This window comes from Rhea pennata, chromosome 18 (genome assembly GCF_028389875.1).
Source record: "Rhea pennata isolate bPtePen1 chromosome 18, bPtePen1.pri, whole genome shotgun sequence".
NCBI classification, from domain to species: Eukaryota; Metazoa; Chordata; class Aves; order Rheiformes; family Rheidae; genus Rhea; species Rhea pennata.
In genome coordinates this window covers 12,616,724-12,638,938 of record NC_084680.1, presented here as the reverse complement: position 1 = coordinate 12,638,938, position 22,215 = coordinate 12,616,724, and the positions used below count along the sequence as shown (strand labels likewise).

Below are 22,215 nucleotides of genomic sequence, written 5' to 3'. Positions count from 1 at the left end.
AGAACAAACTCATCTTTTGCTAACAGCATATCATTAGGAGCCTTTTCTCCAGGGTAGAATTGAAATCAAGCACAGACTTAAAAAATACATCAGAACAAGATGAAATTCTAGCCTGTTTGGGGACCAGATGGGGGAGACTGCTAATACCCTGGCTGGACTGGAAAGGATGATAAAGTGAAGTGGAACATCAGTTTCCTCCTATGTGATGATAAAGACAAGCAACATAGAGTTTGGAGAACAAGAAGTCAGCTCTGGAGAGATTTAAATTAGATTCATCCATCATGCTCAACATTTCTGTGAAGATTCAGAACTGTTAACCACGCTGCTTTCTTGCAGTACTTAACCAGCACGGCTGCCGATTCACAAATGCAATCCAAGGCAATGGAGAAACTTTCCTGCTCTGTAATCTGTGTCTGCAGACACACACTGCAGTTATAAACCACACGGCCTACCCGCACCATCCGGGATAGGGCATCACGAATATAACCCTCTTCCACTTGAGAATACCAGGAGCCGCAGTGAGCTGAAGCCTGCTGCCTCTGTAGACTGATGGGCCACATGCAAGGTGGCTGCGTGCTCGCAGGAGCAGGGGACCCTGCACACCTGTGAGAAGGTCAGCCGTGCAAAAGCTCACACAGCCTTAGGTAACCTCACAGCATCAGTGCAGCAGGCTGTCCCGCCTCTCCACGGGTGACAGTATCTCCCTCAGTGACTTCAGTATAGCTGACACAGGTCCTGCAAGGCATCCCGCTTCGTTACAGTATTTGAGATGGCAAAGGACAGCTAGAAATCTCACAAGATGAGACTACGGTGCAGTACATTGGCCCTCTTTGCTTCCAGTTTCAGAGAGAACTAAAAAGCATAGAGGCACATAGAAATCTAAACTAGAGAGTGTAGAAAGACGGAGGTGGACATTACTTTTTTCTTTGATCCCCTTTTATTTCATTACAAGTTGTAGTTAAAACTTTGAGTTTGTTCTCATTTTAGCTTCCCCCTAGTTCTTGTTCTTAAAACCAGATGCTCACCTGTTCCTGCAACTAGCCAGGATCCTAACCTCTCAGAGCTCACTGATTTTCCTAAAAATCCTTTTGTAATTTATTTTCCCTTCTGGTGTAGGTCTACTCAGCTCAAGTTCCCCAGTGGAAACCCTAATGCGACAGGAGATACAAATCCAGATTGCAGCCATGCTCCTTGTCTCTCTTCAGTAAGGTTTTGCTCCATTTGCAGGGTGTTCTTCTGTTTGTTCCGATACTTTTTTTAATAGATGACTTGGAGACGTGAACTGCAGACCAAGTCAGGACAATTTACTTTGTGCCTGATGTAACAGCACAACACAAAAGAAACCTTTGCACAGTTTAGTTACTAACCTTTTTTTTTTCCCCCCCCAATTGTGCATAGTAGCTGCTATAACAAATTTGTACTGGTAAAATGCAAATTAAATAAATAAATACTTAATTTATAAGCATGATTCATCAGAGATTTGATTTTCTACAGAAAAGAAACAGATGTTCTACTGGCACTTCATTAGAGAGATAAATGGGGTCACATACATGTCTCTATTCACATCCATCTGCATACGAGACCAAAAATTAAGATTTGAAATTCACATATCTGCAGCTCTTCCATCAGCCTGAAAGATTCTTAATGCCCAGAGCCAATTAATCCAAGTTAGATTACTTTAACATTTAAGAAACTTTGATATTGTTCAAGAAAGAAGAAGGTTGGGATTTGACACTGGTTATTTACAATATAATTTGATTGGAAAAAACTAGGTAAAATCTGTTATTCTTCTCTAACTGTACAGTATTAATTTTTTGTTATCCGCTGGACTAAATGTAGTAAATGTAGTGGACTAAATGTAGTTCATCTGGTGAACTGACTTAAGGACAGAGTTAAAAAGCAGCAGTGACAAAAAGTATGAAATATAGTTCTTCCTCCAGTTATGGTTATCACTTATGAACTAAGTTAGCAGAGTATGTTTTTCTGTTTTTCCAAATGTTTATGCAGGAGGCACAAGCGGTTACCTACCCAAAAGAAACAACTCTCCTTCATTTTTAATATTCATTAGAGATAAAATGAGTTAAAAGATAAAGGCTAATATCTAAGCCTAATCTGGGAGAGATTGTTTTTCCGCGGAGATGGTAATTTTTTTTTTAATAGTGAGCGCTTATACGCATATTCTGCATACACTGGACATGGGAGCATCATGTTTTCTCATTTCTTATAAATAACAGTGTGCTACAAACGGACATAAAAAGCACCATTCAAAATACAGATATTTTATCCAACTAACCTACAGCAATTCTCCCATTTTTGTGATTACAGCGCCATATTTTTTTAAGTGATATACACTGTTTACCTTCAAGGAGAAATTTGTAGCAGATGATAACAAGGGGTCTGGCAGGATTACATTCACTGGTGCATTTCCCATCCTATTTTTAAATGGGGGGAAGATGTTACTGCTTACCTTGTCACTGACATGTGCATTTTCCATCCTAAAAAATATGCAGAGTGTATTTAGGGATTGCTTCCTTTACCTGTGAACAGCAGTCACTCTGGGGAGATGCACGGTAGCTGGTTAACAGCACAGAGCAATGCTACAGAGCAATCCAGCACATGCAGGGAACAACATTCACGCCTCCTGCGGGAGATCAGTGCATTGACCCACTCTTACAAATGTTATCTTGGTATTTACCACAAAATCAGCTAGTTCTAAGAGTAAAGTTATTTAAATGAACAATAAATATTCTCACTTTAAATACAACAGCCATATCAAAATTTGTCTAAAGGTAGTAACTGTTAACCTTTGACTACTAAAAATGCAAAGGGAAAATACCTTTCATTTAAAACTTGCTCATATAGTTACCATGGACACTGCTTAATCATGAAGGATGACTGTTACCTGTTCCTATGGCAACCAAGAAGCTTAAGAAGCATCCTGTAATTTAACTCCAGATGCCAAAATTTACAGCAGTCCATCTATTGCCACATTTGGATACATCAGAACAAGATTAGGCTTGATCTCCAGCACTACAACAAATTCTCTGATGCAGAAGTGCTGTAACAAATCAAAAGTGTGAGCACTTAATATATGAAAGAAACTTGTTCTTCACATAAATTGGTTTCTTCAAAAAGAAAGATTAACTGCTCAACATCTAAGGATTCCTTTTTCAATGTAAATGTTAATGAAGCAAAACTTCGGCCTCCTTTATTCTTGTCGATGTTTCTCAAATGCTATACAATTATTATAGGGCATGTTTTTCTCCAAAAGTGAATGCTTCAACACTCCTCTTAAAACGAACTTTAAAAGTAATGCTGAGTACCCAGTATTCCCAAATGAATCTCCAGTAAAAGAGCAGAACTTCCAGCCTTGCCCTCAGAAGCAACCCTACAATAAAAACTCGTGCCCTCCACGTAAGGCAGGAGCGACCGACAGAACAAGATTTCAAGTTCAGGAATCCCGTGTGTCATTCTGAATAGCCTTTTAGAATATTTCTGCTGCTTACTCAAAAAAGCATACATGGCCAGTGTTACTCATCCCCAAAAGCCACTACAAAAGAAATCTCACTAGAAGCTTTGTTTCCTGCAGGCCTGGGGTCATGAGGCTTCCAGGAACGAGCTGTGGACAGCACTGCTCATCGACCCTCCCCTGTTCTATATCAGGGATGAGTTCAGCTTTTCAGAAGTCATCAACTTTTATATTTGAAGATTTTCAAAAGGGCCTGAGAAAACGTAGTTTAAGCCTGACTGTAAACCTCTACAAACCAATGAAATGAGTAAGGAAGTTCTTGGTTTTGTTGTCTTTTTAAATACACATGCACACGTGTAATTAAAATCTAAAGTATTCCCTGAAGTTATTAAAAGGAAAGCAAACTCTATGCTAGGCTAGTGTCTAAGATCAAAAAAGCAAAAATGATAATGACCAAATATGCGAACCGACCCATGTAGTTTGCTGTTTCTATTGAGACTAGAGCAAATTAAGGGATTATAGAGTGTCTTCAGTGCAATAACCTCAGGGATTAGTGGCACAGTAAAAGACCTTCCAGGGAAATACATGTTCAAAAGCTTTAAAAGGTAACTCTGTGCCTAAACTGTTTGGACTGCCACAGCTGAAAGGAGACAAGCTTACTCTAATAAGTGAGAAATCATGAAACGGCTGCTGAAAGCCCTCCAAACCTGCTTTTGGAAGCAATTATTTGTTGGACTCGGATCAGGACTTTTAACCTGTTTCTCACTTATTACCATTGCCTTTTATATAAAAACACACTGCATTTCTCGGGAGCAACTCTGCTACTCATTTCCTTCCCAGAATAATCAGCTCCTCTTAGCAGCATTGGCAGGGAAAGTGAGTTTAGGACCAGAAGGAAAGGACTTAAGGTAGCGAAATAAGCAAAAGCTAAGCAAAAAAGACAGCAATCAGTCTTCAAGTCGCCTGAAATACTGCATAAGAATGCAGATAGTTTAATAAAACTGTGGCTTACACAGACTACACATCCGCGAGTGTGTTTTTCTTAAGCTAATGGTGTGGAGTCAGTTATTCCCACTGACAGTCTCAGTGAGTGATCTGCTGCCTGCACGTCTGATGTCTTCCGCTGCGCTGACAGAATTTCCAAATTTCTGTCACAGCACTCAACGTGCTCTGCCTTGGGTAGTAATTACCTGAGTTACTCCTAAGCAGTACTGGCAACTCTCAAGATCTTTTTTTAAAGACTGTTGCTATATTTAATTATCTCTTAAAAATGTGGCTTCTGGAATCACGAGACTTGCAGCTATGGTTGCCACATCACCACTATGTATGAGACTGGGGTCAAGATTTTAGAGAGAGACTGTATGAGTCAAAACTCATGAGTTCTTTTCCTGTCTTGGGGCAAAATGACAGTCTCAGAGAAGAATACAGAGTTACTGGAGTTTGTGTCATCACTGACCATTCATGGGACTTCCTGATGGTTAAATAGCTGCAGACATCCTGCTGATTAAAGGAGAATGCATCTACTTAAGATTTTTTTCATGTCTGTAAAGTATTTGCAATTCTTACAAAACATGCTAAAAATCAAAGAATCATTAAAATACAGAGTTTTGATTACATGTGAAAATATTCAGAAGAGGTTTACTGTTTTAGGATAGTGCCCCAAACACCACAACGGACATGTAATCCACACTGAGAGGGTCAGCAGGTACATACTCCTTCATAGCCAACTCATTTCATTGAGGTTCTGAATTCTTTAGCCAAATCTGCCTCTCTTCATGCTGCAGATCTCACGATCCCTGTCTCAGCTCACACACACCTCCGCAGCAGCTGACACAGTCAAGGTGCTTATGCTGCCCTGCATAATCTTTCTCCCATATCCCAAGTTAGTCCCTAGAGTTCTTCTGTCCCCTCACTCCTATTTAGTGTCTCACCATAAAAAGTTCATGTCTACAATGATTAGTCCCCCAAAAAGCAGATGTCCTCCAAAAACTCCCCCATAGCTTTTCGATATTGCAAGTTGAGCAGTTTTACGCTTTAACTACCACGTGGCTTCAGACACTAAGTGGCAGCACTGACCAGTGGTTACACACAACATGACTGATCAGGAAGTCAGTGTCTTTGGAAACATAAACTGCTGCGTCTGCTACTAATGAGACAAGATGCTATGGGATATATGTAAATCCTATTTACTGCATGTGTTTTGCTAACTTACTCTGCAAATACCAGAGGGGCAAGTGCTCCTTGGAGATTCACTCTGGTGTTACAGCAGCTCCTGCTGGGAAATTTTTAAAACTTAACTGATTTTTAATCCAGCAGGAATTGATACACTTATGACAGAAAATACATGCTAAATTTTGATTTTTCTACATTTCTGACATGCTTCTAAAGGGAATGTTGTAGGTTAGTGTTGCATTCACCATCACTGTCTGTCAAAAGAAGGTGCTCAAGGCATGCTAGACAGGGCTAAGGAACAGCCCAGCAGAACATCACGTTTAGGTAGCACTGCCACCGTGCTCATCCTGAAGGGTCCATCTAACCTTCCATAGACAATAACTTGACTCTGAATTGGTGTTAGGGGATGCTCAGATTTCTACATAATTTTCCTATCAAAACATTTCACAGACAAGAATTCCTCCATCATGCACTGTTTCTTAAGTTATTAAATTGAGTGTAGATTTTTTTATTAGACAATTAAACACTGAATGAAAATGGCAAAGTAAGTGGTTGGAATGGTAAAGCTAAAAATAGCAGTGCTGCCAGTGAATATTTCTTGCAAACTGTACAGCTTAAAAAATTCTGCAGATCTTTCTACGGGCATCTGTCAGCCATGCTGTTAAAATTTCACTGAAAGACCACAGGGAAAGAGTTCTAATAGAAAATGCCACAAGAGAGACTTGAAAAGCAAAGCAAGGATCATTAAAAACTGCTGAGCAGGAAGGTCTCCTTTTCCTGAAGCTTAAAAGATGCCACCCTTGAAAAAAAAAATAACTAACATTGGTAACCGGACTCTCCACTCCCCCACTCCCAACCCTTAAATGAAAAGAAGTGTTTATACCATGTTTTTCAGAAAAGTAATACACATTTTAAGGTACAGGATTTGAACTCTTTAAATAAATCTTGCTTATAGAAGACAGGTAGAGTGTTTGACATGTACTCCTCTGGCTACCCAGAATATAATGCAGTGCTATTCATTGGCTACCAAAGTGAATAACTTCAAAGGAAAAATGAAATGAAATGAAATCTGGAAAATTACAAACACAAATTAAGAATGGTAAGACTGATTCTAAGTTTGAACATCATTTTAGTCCTCCCTGCCAATGGCTTGCGACTGAAAGATGGCCAAGCATCACAGCCCTCGCTGGCGTTTCAAGATACAGTCACCATCTCAGTCTAGCCTCAGATACTGGCCCATGGAGACGATACCTCCCAGCAGGCAGTATTTGTACTTGCTCTGAGTACTCTTCTGGTGATGTTCATATCAAGCGTTATGTGCGGAGGTTTGTAAGAACTGCAAGAATGCACCTGTAATCAAAATGGAGCAAGATTCAGCTCTTCTCATTTCAGAGTTTTATTTTCATGACTACCTGCAGCATCTACACAAGTAGTCATCTGATTTTGGCCTAGCAGGGCCAAAGTTATTTGTTTACTAGAAATCTCAGCAAAGTGAAGACTCCTTCTTTATAATAGATTTGATGGATGTCTTGAAAAATTAAGGCAATCCAGCTAACCTGCTTAGCACTACTTTGGAGTGTAAGAGAACAAAGTAGGCAGATTTTTCTTTCTGGATTTGGCTTCCTACTGACCATACCTCATTCAGTGTCAACCACTGGTACAGAAAGATGTGCTGAAAAGGCCAAATCATTCCTTGTCTGGTCAAATTTCGCAGGATATGAGTTAGAGGGTAACAATGAAACAGGAATATTTTAGTCAGATTTCTGCCTGCCAAAATAAATATATGCAACACAGGCATATTTGTATTTGCCAGGGTAACACTATGTATTTCAAACTCCTATATAATCATATAAAATCAGTTTCTTTTAATTAATAAAGTATGTTTTCTTCAGTCCAAGAGGCCATTAAAAAGCTAACAGATGTTTGTCAGAGAGAAACAGTCTCTTTCAACAAATTTATGACAAAATTTTAGATGCAATCAAAAAGATGAGTTCAACAACCCAATGAAGGATGTGAGTGTGAAAGAGGTTATAGGAACATGTGTACTCTTTCTAGGTTGGTGTATAAATGCAGTTCTGATAGTGGTATTGTACTCACAACGCCTATTTAATTTGTTAAATATAGGGACAACAGAAAGAAAAATTGAGGCTCAGAAGCACATACTGGTTTCACATGCAAGAGAAAGAGGTCACTGTAAGTGCAAGAGGTGCTCTGTTTGGACAGGATATGTCAAATTATTTATTTGCTTATTTATTCATTTATTAGTTGATTCTGGCAATGTTCTGAGATAGGTAAAGTCTGGCCAATATTGATCTATCAGTATAGAAGAAAGTATAGAAGTATAGAAGTATAGAAGTATAGAAGCTAGAAGAAAGCTAGATTCAGATATGAGACAGATATTCAATACCCAGACCTTGTCATGGCTAGTACTATCTAAGCTAAATTTAATTTAGAGCAAGTGTAGACAAAAGACATACACTGGAAGTCATATGATTTCAACAATCTGAAACATCTGCAATTAAGTGCAATCCCCAGATCAGGCCTAACGATAGAGTTTAGGGGGAATTTTCAGTAAGGACAAAATTTCTAATCAAAATGAGAGCAATATCCCTCCACCCCATATTATGTAATAAAACAGTATCTAGGGCACTGCCCTGGGCTATAGGATGGAGTCCCACAGAAGCAGAAAGGAGAAGTTCCACGTGGCATTTCTTGTTGTAGATCACTTCTTGCCAACATGCTGCAAAACAAATTTTTAGTTAGGAAAGTTTAGAGAAAAATGTATGGAATTTCAGCCAGCTTTAGATATAACAAAACTTCCTTTGATGTTATGTCATTCTGTTACATGCTGGGACAATTTTCAAGCCTCTGCTTCCCTCCTCTCAAGTGAGTGTCTTGACCTCTAAGCTATTGGCTATTTGGGTATAAGCTGATCTCTCATATATCACTTAAAAGGTATATATGTATTTTTGAATAGCCTGTGCTGAGAAAAAACAGAGCCTGACCTTAGCCTCCAAGCTCTCACTGTTTGGTGTATTTAAATACTGGGCTTTGCTGAAGATCAGTCAGTCTTCTCTTCACGGCAGCCATCAAAGGAAAAGAAGAAGAAAGCCTATTTAATAAAAATTCTTTTTATGGAATGCCTTGAAAAGCATCTCTGATAAACAGAACTGAAGCAAGACATTTATGTGCAGGGAGCTGACACCGGCAGCAGTATCAGGAACACTAAACCTCTAAGATCAGGAACTCAAAACATTCTAAAATTCCTAGAGCTTTGATGCCAGCTGATTGCCTACAGTGTTTTACAGAAGAAAGAACTGAAGCCAAAGATGTATTTGGTTCAAACCACTATTTCCAATTCTTACTGTGAATTCAAGCAGCCTCCAGCCTCAGTCCAACTGAGAAAAATGGGTGACAGGAGGTTGTTTTAGGAGAGCTGGTTAACCATGGGCAAATAATCACTTATACCAAATGAGAACAATAAGGGATGTAGACCTTTCCGCTTTTCATGACATCTCCTTTTTATAGGATACAATAATATGCCATAAAATACATTTTCAGTTAGGAAAACATGACAGAAAAATGCATGAAGTTTCTATACAATTTAGCTACAAAGGAAGCTTGCCTGTATCTATGCCATTGTATTGCACATTGGGACAAAAAGTATTATTACTAGGAAGCAAAATATGCAAAAGGATCCAATTTTTAATTAAGTGATGCAGTAATTAACCAATTTACTTGTAAATTATGCTAAAATTGTACTCAAAGAGTAATTTCTGAGATTTGGGAGCACACAGACCATATCTTCACGACTAATAAAGCAGCTGGCATTAAATGCAGGCTCAGATATAGAACTGTGAATCGAGCACCCATGAGTAGTTTCTATGGGAAAACTGAATTTTCAGAACGCTTGCCACTGACACCTGTTCCTTCATTATGGTCCTAATTAAATAAAAGCAGAGATGCTATGAAGAAAGTCAGAGACCAAAGTGTTTCACGCAGAAGCAGGTGATTTAGAGAGAATTTTCCTTCTACCCTCTCAGCCTCACAAGAATCTTCCCCTACGTTAGCCGGCTTATCTGGTAGTAATCATAATTACAACCGTGATTGACCATATATTTGCACTTATCTCTGAGCTGAACAGATGGTCCAAGGAAGAGATGGGAACTTCTGCAGCTTCTCTTCTTAGCTAACTAATGTACCTGCAGCGGGTCCCACACCCCTGTGGTAAGCAGAGCCAGGAGATTTCAGCCACTATCATCATTCTAACAAAGACGAACAGCAGGAGGAAAGCTGTCTCGTTTATCCACCATCAAACAGCACTAATTTAAGCACACTGCAGGCTCGATCACACGAGCCTCCCGGTAATACGCCCTCCTCGTTGGGTCTGCTCTGCCCTCCCCACCAGCTTTACTGTTCTTCAATTGTTCTAACCCTGGGCCTCTCAAAAGGACAGATTGCTGAAAATACCAAAACACGATGAACTTGCTATGAGCACCAGAGCGAACTGCAGAACTCTAAACTCCAAAAAAGAGGATATCATCGCACGTCAAAATACAGCCTCATCTGGGAAGCAGATTCTGAGCCATGTAGAGCCATTCATATTTCTGGAGACAGGCCTAGTAAGAGTGAAACAAGTTAAAGTAAGAAGTAGTTAACAAGACTTGAGTAGTGGGCATTAGCTTGACAGATAGGCAAATTAAATTGCTAGTGTCCTCCTAAAATATTCACCTTGGGTAATAATTGAGAATGGGAATTCCTCAAACCATAGGATAATGACTCTAATACACCATATTCAAAATACTTAATTAAAAGTAACTTTCTTCCAGGAGACTAACTGAATGGCAAAGAGTGGCTTGCCCATGTGACACGGGTGGTAAACAGCTCCACGAGATGAGTGGGGTTTGAGGCTGGGTCATGTGAGATTCCTGCCAAGTGATTTAGAATAAATGCAGAGAGGCACGAACTTTTCAGTGCCATGGCACTTCATGCGGGAGGTGCACATAGGATCAACTTAATGGGAGTCAGTGGACTAATACTGAGGACATGCTTCGCTCAGGTGTAGAAGATAATGCTGCATTTTGTAGAAGGCTGGGCTCAGCAAGCATTTTCCTCAGCACACCATTCCGTGTTTATTCTGAATCTCTGATCAAGCACACTATAGTCCATCAAGGATTTAGCCCAGGAGTCATCCTTCTCTGCTAAGAGAAGCTGGGATCCAAAACACCATTCAGCCTGCAAAAGCTAGGGTTAATGCAAATTCCTTAAGGTAATTAAATAGAGCAAACACAGGAACTGCTCGTTCTGGGAAAACACTGTCCCACAACCTGCAGCCAGCAGTCAGCTTTGTTATGACCCAGCCTCACCCAGAGTTAACAGACATAAGTTGCCTGAACCAGGGGAACGACACTGCTGACTTCAGCCTCAGACACAGCCCATCCTAACCTGCTAGCACCTACGCTCTCAGCAGTCGTGTGCTGCAAGGGACCGATGCTGGCAGCACAGACACATACCTGTGAGAAAAGGCTAACAGGAGCAAAGTAGGTGCAATTCCTCAGTTGACAAGTGCAGTGCTTTTCAACTTTCTCTTAATAAGAAGCAAGAAGAGAGGATCCTATCAAATTCATTGCCTGGCCTGGTGCAGGACTACTCCTGGCACAGAGCTTCATCTAACCTAATCTGAACTGTTCCAAGCAATATAACTTCTCTCAGAGAACAGTTCACAAATTAGACTCCTAACATCTTTGGAAAATTCGACCTGATTATCAGAAAATATTTTCTATTACATAACACCATACTCCTCCACTTGGACCACGCTAAACAGCTATTCTCTGTCCTTTACCTTTATAGCCTCCGCAGTGGAGTTATTCTTTGCAGAGACCAAATTAAGGATGCCACATCAGGCCACAGCAACTTTTGTTGGAATTTGTGGAAACTGCAAGAGATCATATGCTCTCACATGCTATCCTCTGGCAGAGGTGCATAAAAGCTGGCTGTCACAGCGAACAGATAAAAGTCCTATCAATTTTTCCTCATGTTACATCAGATTGTCTGCATCTGGAGTCCCAACAGAAAGCAATCTCCTACATTCCTTAGATACTTACATAAAAAATTCAAGTTTTGTTCACTTTGCCTATCTAAAAATACATTACAGCAGAGTTTTCCTGAGGGATTGGTCAGTTCTTTTTTTGTACCGCAGGCAGCTAGACCAATTTCCCAAACTAGGGCTTAGCTGTAACAGCCACCACCTATGACTGCTTCAGCTGTGCAAGCTATAATCCTCAGCAGAGTTTTCCCTGCTCCTGCTCCAGCAGGCTGCACGCCATACCTGCGACGACAAGCAGGCAGCACTCGTGCAGCCAGGCTCATGGGAATGAGAGGCATGGAGAGCCGGCATTAGCGCCCTTAGGGGGCTGAGAATAGGAAGAGGCAGAATACTAATATCTCTTTAAACATCACCTTCTCATCATTCAAGCAGACTGACTTATACAGCCTGAAAGAGGTCCTTCAACTCACAGCAAAAGCAGCATGTTACAGCTTTTTGAAAGAGCCATGCTGGCAGCAGATGGCAGCATCTGCATCTCATGGGTGCTCCACTGTGAGCTCCAGCATCATCCAGGATTGATGCAAGACAGACAATAGTGAATAATTCCAGATGGGAAGGAGTTTTGTGCCAGCAGAGACTTCCTCCTCACCAGTAAATGTGTGGCAACTGGCTGGTCCTCAGGAAGTTCCCTATCTGAAAGCATACTGCTCAAGCGATACACTCAGAAACAGCTCAACCTGCAGGTACCACTGCTCCTCCAGACAGGGCCACAGGACTACCTAGGCACTGCAGGGTCTGGAAAGATAGTGCAATGCTGCCAAAGGAATGTCCCAAAGACACAGAACTGCCAAAACTGACTGCTAATTGCTGTGAAATAACTCCAATACTCTTGAACTTACGGCAACCTCCCACTAAGGACATCTGATCTTTGTGTATCATAGTTAAAGACAGCAAATGACACTGCAAATCAGTATCTGAGAAGGTGACCCACAGTTCCTGTCTTCATCCAGTCTCATAGGCTTTCAAAATTAACACTAGGCCAACACGAGAGAGTCTAGAACCACATTCTGATCTTTGCCCTGAAGTTTCCTGTTCATTAACCTTCCAGTGGGCCAAAACTATTGCAAAAAATACTTTTTGTTCTGTTCTAGCATTTTCTTCACTCTTACCAGACTGGCAGCCAGAGCACTACAGCGATAGGTAGCAACTCTAGCCTGACTCCTGCCACTGACCTACGGCATGACCTTGCTGTAAGACACCACCATTCTGCGACTTGCTTTCTGCATCTCTTACAAAAGCATGTAGAAAATGAAGAGCAAATTCTTATCCAGGTTTGCAAATCAGTTCAAGATCTACAGATGAGAAGAGCTAAACTAGTGCTGAGTATCATGATCCTTCTAGCAGGCAGGTATCCCAGAAACAAACTGTGACAAACACAAAATAGGGAAAAAGAGATCAACAGCAAGACGATTTCAGTTGCTTCAGATCCTATTTCTTACAAACATTAGGACTAATTTCAATTTCAGTCAAATCTGCCTGCATATTCCTTGTGTTCATGACAAATGATGCCGTTAAGTCCTTACTGGGTTACTTACAGACACTGACACATTTCAATTGTTACAGTAGCTGAAGTGACAGTGAAACATTTTGGTTTTGAACAGTATACAAATATATGGGGTAAAGGAGTTGTTACATGCTTCTGAGTCTACAAAAATTCTTCCGTGGCAACCAAATCAGACAGAAAAACATAGAAAGAAAAACACTGTCTGCTTAACGGAAAAGACGAAGCTCAGGGCCCGATTTAGCTTCCTATTGTTTTCTCAGTGGTGATTCAAAATCCTGAAAAATGTACTAAATGTCAGGAAAGGAAGAGAGGACATTGCAGAATGCTAAATCTTGTAGAGCTAGACTCTACTTTCAAATCTGCTGGGTAAATTTGAATTAACTTTAGTGAGACAAGTATTAGTCTGGATTTGCACAAGCACCCAACAGAGGATATGGTATTGGAACTATGCTTTTGATTATGGCTTTTTCTTCACACAATGACAAGAAAAATCTTTTTAATTAATGGCTTTGGTTAATACCCACCAAAAAGTTCAAGACATCATAAATATGACTGACTTGTCACAACGAAGGCCAGACACAACTCTCCCCCCTCTCTGAATAAATACTCCAATAGCAAAATGACTAAAACACACCCGCTTTTTGGACTGCTTTAATGATAGGCATAAGCACCAATAAACATTTATTTCCCCCTACAAGAGAAAGTCAGAATGGCTTATTTTAAAAAATGCAACTGGGTCAGTAGCTACCTCAAGCAGAATAAATAGGCTGCATGAGTGACTATGCCCTAAAGAAACATTACCCTGTGGACCTAACTTCTGCTGCTGAGGACAAATAGGCCCTTTTAGAGCAAGATTTTTAAAAGCATAAAGTGATTTGGGAATAAAGTCCCATAGGTTTTCACAATGCTCGGAAGCACTATCTTTAGGCTCTTTTGAAAATCCTGTCCCTAAGCTGTACTCAGCTTCACAGCATAGAAACCCCAGGTGATACTTATTTCATGAGGATAAGCAAGTTCTAGCAATTCATCTTTGCATATAGATACTATTTCCTAATCAAAGATTTTCAAATCTCTATAATCATCAATTAGGCCTCCAAACATCTCAGTTAGCTAGAAAAGTACTGTTACCTTAGTCATACCAGGAGGAAAAAAAAAAAAAAAAAAGAGCTATGGATAACTGAAAAGCCTGGTTTAATTTAAGTTACGTAGCATGTTAAAACCACCGTAAGAAACAGCACCCAAGCCCAACTCCGAGAGGTAAGCTCTTAACGTTAAACAGTTCTCCCTCCCCTTACACGACCGCAGCAAGACACAAGCAACCGACCTTCCGTAAGGCTCCGCACACGCTTCCCGGGGAGCAGGTACGGTCATGAATATTCGCACTGGTCATTATTATCTATAGTAACCGAGCTACCTGCAAGCAACAGAATGGTTCTCTTTGCACTGTCAATTAAACAGAACTGTGGTTGCAATTACCCCTACTAAGCGGCCTGTTCCGGCTCCGGGATCTGCTTCGCTGTCTCTGAAGTCGTGACCTCCGGAGCAGTCGATAGTAGTAAGATGGTCTCCCAGAACTTTTCCTGCTGTTCATTGACATTTTTGTATCTATTTTACACATACACACATGCAGGCACAGGTTCACTCTCCCCCTCTGGCAAAGTAGCAACAGTTCCAGAGTTTAATTAACAGGAGGTTGGTTCTTTGGAGTGGAAAGGGGGAGGGGGTAAGAGGAATTCCTCACTTTACACTTTTAAAAAGAAAAACAACAACAAGAAGAAAACATAAAAAGGAGAGAGGAAAAAAAAAAAAAAAAAAGAACGCAGCACCAGAGTACATGTCTCAGCAGAGGGAGGACTTGCAGCGAGCAAGATAAACTGTACTAACAATTCCTGCCTCAAAAAAGATAAGCCTGCTGGAGTTGGAATAGGAAGCCAGAGTTGGCCTGGGCTCTTGGAACATGAAGAAAAGGCTGGAAGAAATCCTGGACTGGATCGTCTCCACTGGACAGCAACATCTGATCAAAGTGAACTGGAAAAAGTAAACAGCTTGCTGCATGAAAATTTCTGGGTAGCCTTAGGGTGCTGGCTAGTTTCTACCTGCCCCTGCCTTCAGATCATTTCAGAGAGATAGTTTCAGGCAGCTTGGTTTGCAGCAGGAGATATCCATAAAAGACTGGGGTGGGAAAGGGGATAGTAATTTTCCTGGCCATGGGACACATGTTAATAATCATCATGGCGCACCAGCCCCGGAAAATAAACTGAAACTTGAGAGGGGAAAACTTTAATTAGAACTTGAATGAACAGAGCTCCAGACTCCCCTGGAGGCCCATTTCCTTTCAACATTCAAACTGAGTTATAGCACATCCCACGAAAGAGCCTATTTACCATTTGCGTTCTGCTGGTAGTGAAGATTCCGTCCCTGGCTCATATTGCTCAATAAAATTACATTTCAATGGGCAGGATTAACAGTTTAACCCATGGAGGAAAGGAAAAGAAAAAAAAATAGACTAATCAGATATAAAATTTCACTCCACATTTATAGTAAATTGTGAACTGTTCAGAGTCCTTCATCTGGGCTCCTTCCTTTGCTGGCACTGAAATGCTCTGAAGAAACAGCAATGCTAACATTTTAGAAGATCAGACTGGTACTACTCATAGTACTGTGCTGCCATGTCTTCTTGGAAGTTGTTATTTACACTCCAAGTTAACACAAAAGCCTGATCAGAATGGGATGAACTCCTGAAAAATGACATTTGCACTCCACCTTACAGGTGTTGTACCTTCAACACCAAAAGGCAGAAATTCTCAGTCTTCAGTACCTTCAATGCAACATTTCTAGTTAGCGCTTCATTCACTTAGGGAAACCAGAAAAACCCCTAGATCCTCCTGAAAGAGCCCCTTCCTCACCACCAACCATCCACTGTAATTTCAGAATTTCATGAAAAAATGTTAGAATTTTACAAAATCCATTTTTATTTTACATATTGAGAATGAAAAACATGACTATCAGTTGAGAAAGGCCCTTCCAGGAGAAAGATAGAAAAGTTGCAATCTTTAGTAAAATCCATGCCTGGTTTTGAGGCCACACGTAAAGAATTCAAGCCAGCTTTTAGGCAGTGCAGGAATGAGCCAATCAACAGGGCAATGACAAGTTCAGGTCAAGGAGGCAAGATCCCAGCTGGACAACAGAGGCTCCCACTGCCTTGTACCAGGGGGATGTTACACTGGGACGTTCCCCTGCCGCTTCCACCCAAATGCACCATCATTCACCACATCCTGCAACACAACGCAACAAAAAAGCAAAAGACTTCAGCTGCTACACATTTGTCTTCATATTTTCATCCAGAATGTCTTTTATAAACATACACACACACACACACATATATGTATATATATGTCAGACAGATATCTGGGAACAACTAAAATATTTTCCACAAGATTAGATTCACCCTATGCCATTGACTCAATACACAAATTGAGCTTAGAACTTGTATAAGATAGTGGTGGGAAAGTCTGAAAATATTGAGTTTCAACTTAAGATTTGTTACACACAAGAAGCCAAATATTCAGGTATCTCTCTGCATTTCTATGTGCTAATAACTGAGCTGGTAGTTTCTTACGAGAATCTTTATAAGATTATGCTTTTACCATTAGAAATGCTTGAAAACAGCCTATCCAATTTATTTTTCCTTTTATCATTCCCAACAACAAAAACTCAGAGATGGAAACCAAAGTTTAAACAAAGACATTATTTAGAAAGCTCACCCAAATTCAGAGGGTCTGAAAAGGTAAGGTTCACCTAGTCTGGTTTTGCTTAATTGGAAGCAGGTGACTCATCCTCAAACCACCTGGGCTGTGGCGCAATAGAGACACCGGTGATCTTGCTAACCTCTCTGACCAGGTGGGAATGATCAGGAGATCTGGGGTGATGGGCCTGCATTCATTGTGCATTCAACCACATGTGCTTAGGCATCTGTTCCATGTTGAGGGATTTTTTTAAATCAACTTCAGAAATGTTCATGCAGGTGACCATAAAGCAGGAGAAGTTAATGAGGGACTAGAAACTATCCTAACAAGAGAAAGCAGCCTTGTAACAAAAGCAAAAATGGCTGGAGTTATGTTCAAGTTTAGTTAGCTTGCTTTTGTCTCTCTCTCACTTTAACCATATTTTTGAAGGCATTAAGTTCACATGCTACATAGCAGCAGGTAAAAAAAATGAATGATCCATCTGGGAGGGTGGGAATGTGGCTGGTCTGAATCTTTCCAATTAATCCATTTTTTTCCCCCTTTTTGAAAGCCACATCCCGATACAAATGTTCTTTTATGTATAGCAGAATCTACCACATGCAAATGTTAGGTATATTAACTGCCCTGGAGAAAAGCTGACAACCTTAAAACTTCTGTCTCTAAAAAACACATCAGGCTGTTCCCTCCAAAAATCAGCAGGAAGAGTCCAGTCATTGGCCTCTACTGAACCTCTCAATAAGAGGACCAAATGGAGCCAAACGTGGCAGTGATTTCTGGGGTCTTAAACCCCCCCACATACACCCCCACTGAACAGAAGCCTAACCCATGGGACTAAACACCCGTGCAAACTGCAACACCCAGCTGACCTGGCCTCCCCTGCCATACATGTTATCCTGTTATTAAGCTTTCCAAAAACTGGATTTATTTCACTCCTTCACCAAAACTATGAGCATGTGCATAAATTTCAAATTAGTACCAAAGTAAGTTCTGAGGTGGAGAGCTACCCAATCATTGGCGTGTTTGCTTTGACATCAAAAGGGGCAGCAGCTGCCCGAGGGTTTGCTTAGCTGCAGTGGGGCTGTTTGGTCCCTGGAAGCTGATGGAAGACATGCCTCCCCAGTGGCTAACACTTGGCGTTTTTATCATTTGTTTATTGCTTAGTGCTGGGGAAATAATGACTGTTTTCCAGAATGCACATTCCCAAGGCAGCTCCTACCATTAAACCTCCCAAACGACTTTCGGGGGAAACAGTTATTCCTCTTAACTCTCTGTGATTTTACGGCAAGGAACCTGAATTCTTTATTCTCAAAATGAAAGTTACAGTGCTTTGTCAACAGATCCAAGCACTGGCCCCAAATGCTCTATTTGTACAGGCACGATTCTCTATGCAGTTAATTAGCGGCCTCTGAACTTAGACTATCTTCTATACAACAACAGTTTTAGTTCATTTATTTTGGTTTTGCAAATTCTTTCTGCAAGAACTGAATTGAAACTTTCAAAAAAAAGAAGTTGTGCTTTAGCTAGTACAGAGAGGACGAGTGCTGGACATCTGCATGATTTCTTATTTGCGCTTGGTCAATATCATCAAGATACTGAAAAAAATCACTGACTGCAGCCTGTCATAACTACATTACTTCTGAGAAATATTGTATTTCTTTCATAGTCTGAGGCAAAAGGATTAAGGGAATAATCTCTGCAAAATATCTACTTTTTTAAACCTAGAAGAACTATAACAGTGTTCTCACTGGATTGTAGACACTTGCAGGATGTGCCTGCTTGAATTTGCTTGTAAGTTCATTGCAGTTTTCAGTTTACTATACTATGAAGCTGGAAGATTTCTAGACTTATTGCCTCAAGGCTACCAGGAATACATAAGCTCATATGCAAAGCCAGAGAGGAAGATAATTTCCTTTGTATAAGGATAATTTACTTTCAACTCAGCTCCACCAATAGAAGTAGAATGGGCTTGGTTTTCAAGTAGCAGTGTAAGAGAAGTTTGTGCTGAAAATATTCAACTCTGGCCTTCTTCATGTCCTAACTTTCCAACAATTAGGCTTTCAAAATCTAGTTTTTACCTCATCGGAAAGGATCTTTCAAGAGAGGTCCTCTGTGAAAAGTTTGCCTGCTGCAGTCTGAGGGTGAGTTTCTGTGCTTTTACACCTGGCCTTTGAAGGAAAAGAAAAGAAAAGGAAAAAAAAAAAAAACAAAAAAAAAACCCACCCCAACAAACACCAAAAGGAGCAACATTGTCAAGTGAGTCCAAATAAGAACACCCTCCAAAAAGGGAATGTTCAGAAAGACATTAAAAAACAAGTAAAGCATGCTTAATCTAGCAGACAGGCTGGAACTTTCTAATTAAAAAAAAATCAGAATAACAAAATAATCCGAAAAATATGTAATGGAACTTCTTCTGATCAGGTAGAATGGACTTGATTAAGAAATTTTCAGAAATAAAATGTACTTTTCAAGGAAAGACAGAAATAATACATCATTTTCCAGTTTTTAACTAAATTCCTTACAAAATCTTCAGTGACATTATTTGTTTGAAGACTTAAAAAGGAAAGTTTCATGTTCCTTACCACCTTAGGTGGAACATAGCAGTTTTCTGCAAGCCTCAACAAAACATCACAAAGATTTGGAATAGAAATAAGAAACAAACCTTTACATTAAATTTAAATACAGAATTCATTGCTTAATTCACGTAAAGAATAGTCTCATAGCCACCAAAACCCGATGCAATACTCCTGCAGTCTGTATGGTGATGAAACCCAAATGTGAGTGCGAAATTAGTCATTATACTCAACATAGATATTTAAGGAGTAGAAAAAACTGTGCCATAAAAAAAAGGCAAGAGGAAAAATATGCGTCTGGATAATTTAGTATTAAACAAGAGTTTAGGAAGTCTTACATAAGTCAAATTTGGGCATGAATTCTTTTAGTATAGCCATTCCCTACATACAGGCTATGACTATTGTTTATTATTATTATGCTTCCTATGTATTTACTAAAGTGTTGCCTAGAGATCCCCAACAGAATCAAGGTCATATTGTTTTGAGAACTGTATATACCACCAAATAAGAACAATGTCATTCACACACACACACACACCCCAAAAAAGAAAAAAATGGCAAGAGAAATACAAATAGAGGCCAAGGATCCTAACTCAGATCTGTCTACCAACAAGTTGAATTTTGGGCCACAACATTTGATTTCTGTATATAGAAGGCATCTTCTTGACAGTGGGAACTCAGTATGACATACCAGCTCCAAATTAGTGTAGAGCAGGCAAGCAAAAGGTTGGCAAACATGTTATTCATTATATTGAATGGGTTTGTAGTGCTTGGTGAAAAACAGGCAGAGTGATTCACATAGGAAGGGTTGCTCAGTCACCAGGCAGGTTACAGTAACACCAAGGAGAGCCAGTGTGTCTGAGAACCCAATTGGAGACATTTCCTGAGCCATGTAATGAACTGTTTGCTGCAAGACAACAGGGGAGAAACATAGAGACTGACCTCAAAGCACAACGAGCTTCCTGGCTACTTCCCAGCAGAACAATAGCGCTAAGGAACATAAGCTTTTTCAGGTCAACTTCCAACTAGCTAGGGAGACCAAAATAAAATCAGTTAAATTACTCTGAATTTAATTTAATCCTAAGAGTAAAGAATGCTCCACTCAGATAACTTGGTTTCTCTACTCTGATAACTTGGTTTATAACCAGCTTGCTAATGATGCTAATAAAATTTGGGAGGTCAAAATCTATCTTAAGGCTTGCGCTATGATTCCCATAGACCTAATAAAGAAATTAAGCATGTTAAGTCTATAATAAATTCAAGAAGAAACCTTTATCAGAACCAAACTTCCTGTACTTTAAAACACTTTAACAACCAACCAGGGAAAAAAAAAAAAAAGAAAAAGAGTATCTACTATGTAACAAATTCCTATAGCAAACACCATACCAGAAAAATCTTTTATACAAAAAAGCATCAAAGTCCTCCACAAATGGAAAGATTCCCATTTTCCTTTGGGAACAACACTTCCTAACATCATGTGACTTCTATGAGTAGCTGCTGTGAGGAAGTATTTCTTTAAGCCTGACTATTCTTTACAAAAAACTTACTACTAAAATAAAATGTTAACAATGATCCACTGAGGGATTACAGAGTAACTTCAGCTCCGGGTTTCCAAAGATCTCCCATTTCCTTCTCCACGACAAAACTAAAGCAGTACCCAGTTATGACCTCCGTAAGCAGACCCAAGGGGTTTTCTGCAAACTCAACCGTCAGCCAACACAAGTGTATTCACAGAAACCCTTTACTCCTTCCCTGAGCCCAGCTGAGCTAACGCTGCTATTTACAGGGGTGACCTCGCTAGCCAGACTAGAACAGACAGATTTCCTTTCAGCAGAAGGATCCGGGCGTAAGGCATTGCTTGTGACAAACGGTACCGGCTCTCGTTCTCCGTCAGCGCACAAGGGACTAGGCAATACGCACCGAACACGCTGCCTGCTGCAAGTGCTCCAACCTCACACTCAGAAGATGTTTTTAACAAGAGAATGAAGTAAATTGTCTCAGTTGTTCAGAGATAATTCACTTCATCAGTCTTCTAATACAACTGTTCAAAAATTTTTTATTTACAATAATATACAATGATGCAAAATTTTAGATTTGTGCTAACATTGACCACATCTACCACATAGCAACAGAATTTTTTCTTGCACTTTTTATTATGATTTTAAAATTTTCTTTTTTGTTCAAATCAAATATTCAAAAAAATTTAGTTTTATCAAAAATCCTTTTATTATTATTTCAGCTGGAAATAAAAGCACCTTTACATCTGCCCCTACCACTTTCCTAGTATAGTAAAACCAAGAAAATTGATATATTTGCTGTGAAAAATAAAACTGAAAGATATTCAAGATTCTGAAATTCTCATGCTGAAAATTTGTGAGGGAAAAGTGAAACGTATTACCAAAACATTGCAGCAAAGGAAAGTTGTTGTTTCTTCTATAGCTCATCTGTCTAGCTTCCCAGAAAGAAACTGGCTCTGTAAACTGCCTTCTCTCATACTTTTCCCTGTTGTACAGGTGTAAAGGGTTTCCTATGAGTGATGGGGAGTCAGCAGATATTCAGTGGGTAAGATTAAAATACTGGTTGGATAATAACTGACCAAAAAGGCAGTGTTTTCTAAGATGGTGCTGAAGTGAAACTTGTGCCACTGT

The 22,215-nt window shown here is 40.0% G+C and overlaps 1 protein-coding gene across 9 annotated transcripts in view; it reads right to left on the bottom strand.

Annotated features, from left to right (window-relative positions):
* The window catches only part of DAB2IP (DAB2 interacting protein), a 216,169-nt gene that overhangs the window by 157,111 nt on the left and 36,843 nt on the right, over window positions 1–22,215 (bottom strand). For 3 of the 9 annotated variants that reach the window (XR_009960279.1, XM_062591353.1, XM_062591354.1), the window contains exon 1: window positions 14,728–14,965. The exons of 1 other annotated variant lie outside the window; for it this stretch is intronic. Coding sequence is in view for 5 of the 8 variants with exons in the window: in XM_062591353.1 (XP_062447337.1) it covers window positions 14,728–14,869 (142 nt within the window). In the remaining 3 variants the exon portion in view is untranslated. Of the gene's footprint in view, window positions 1–14,575; window positions 14,658–14,727; window positions 14,969–22,215 lie in introns of those variants that run through there. 5 more of the 9 variants (XM_062591356.1, XM_062591358.1, XM_062591357.1 and 2 more) reach the window with 4 other exon arrangements.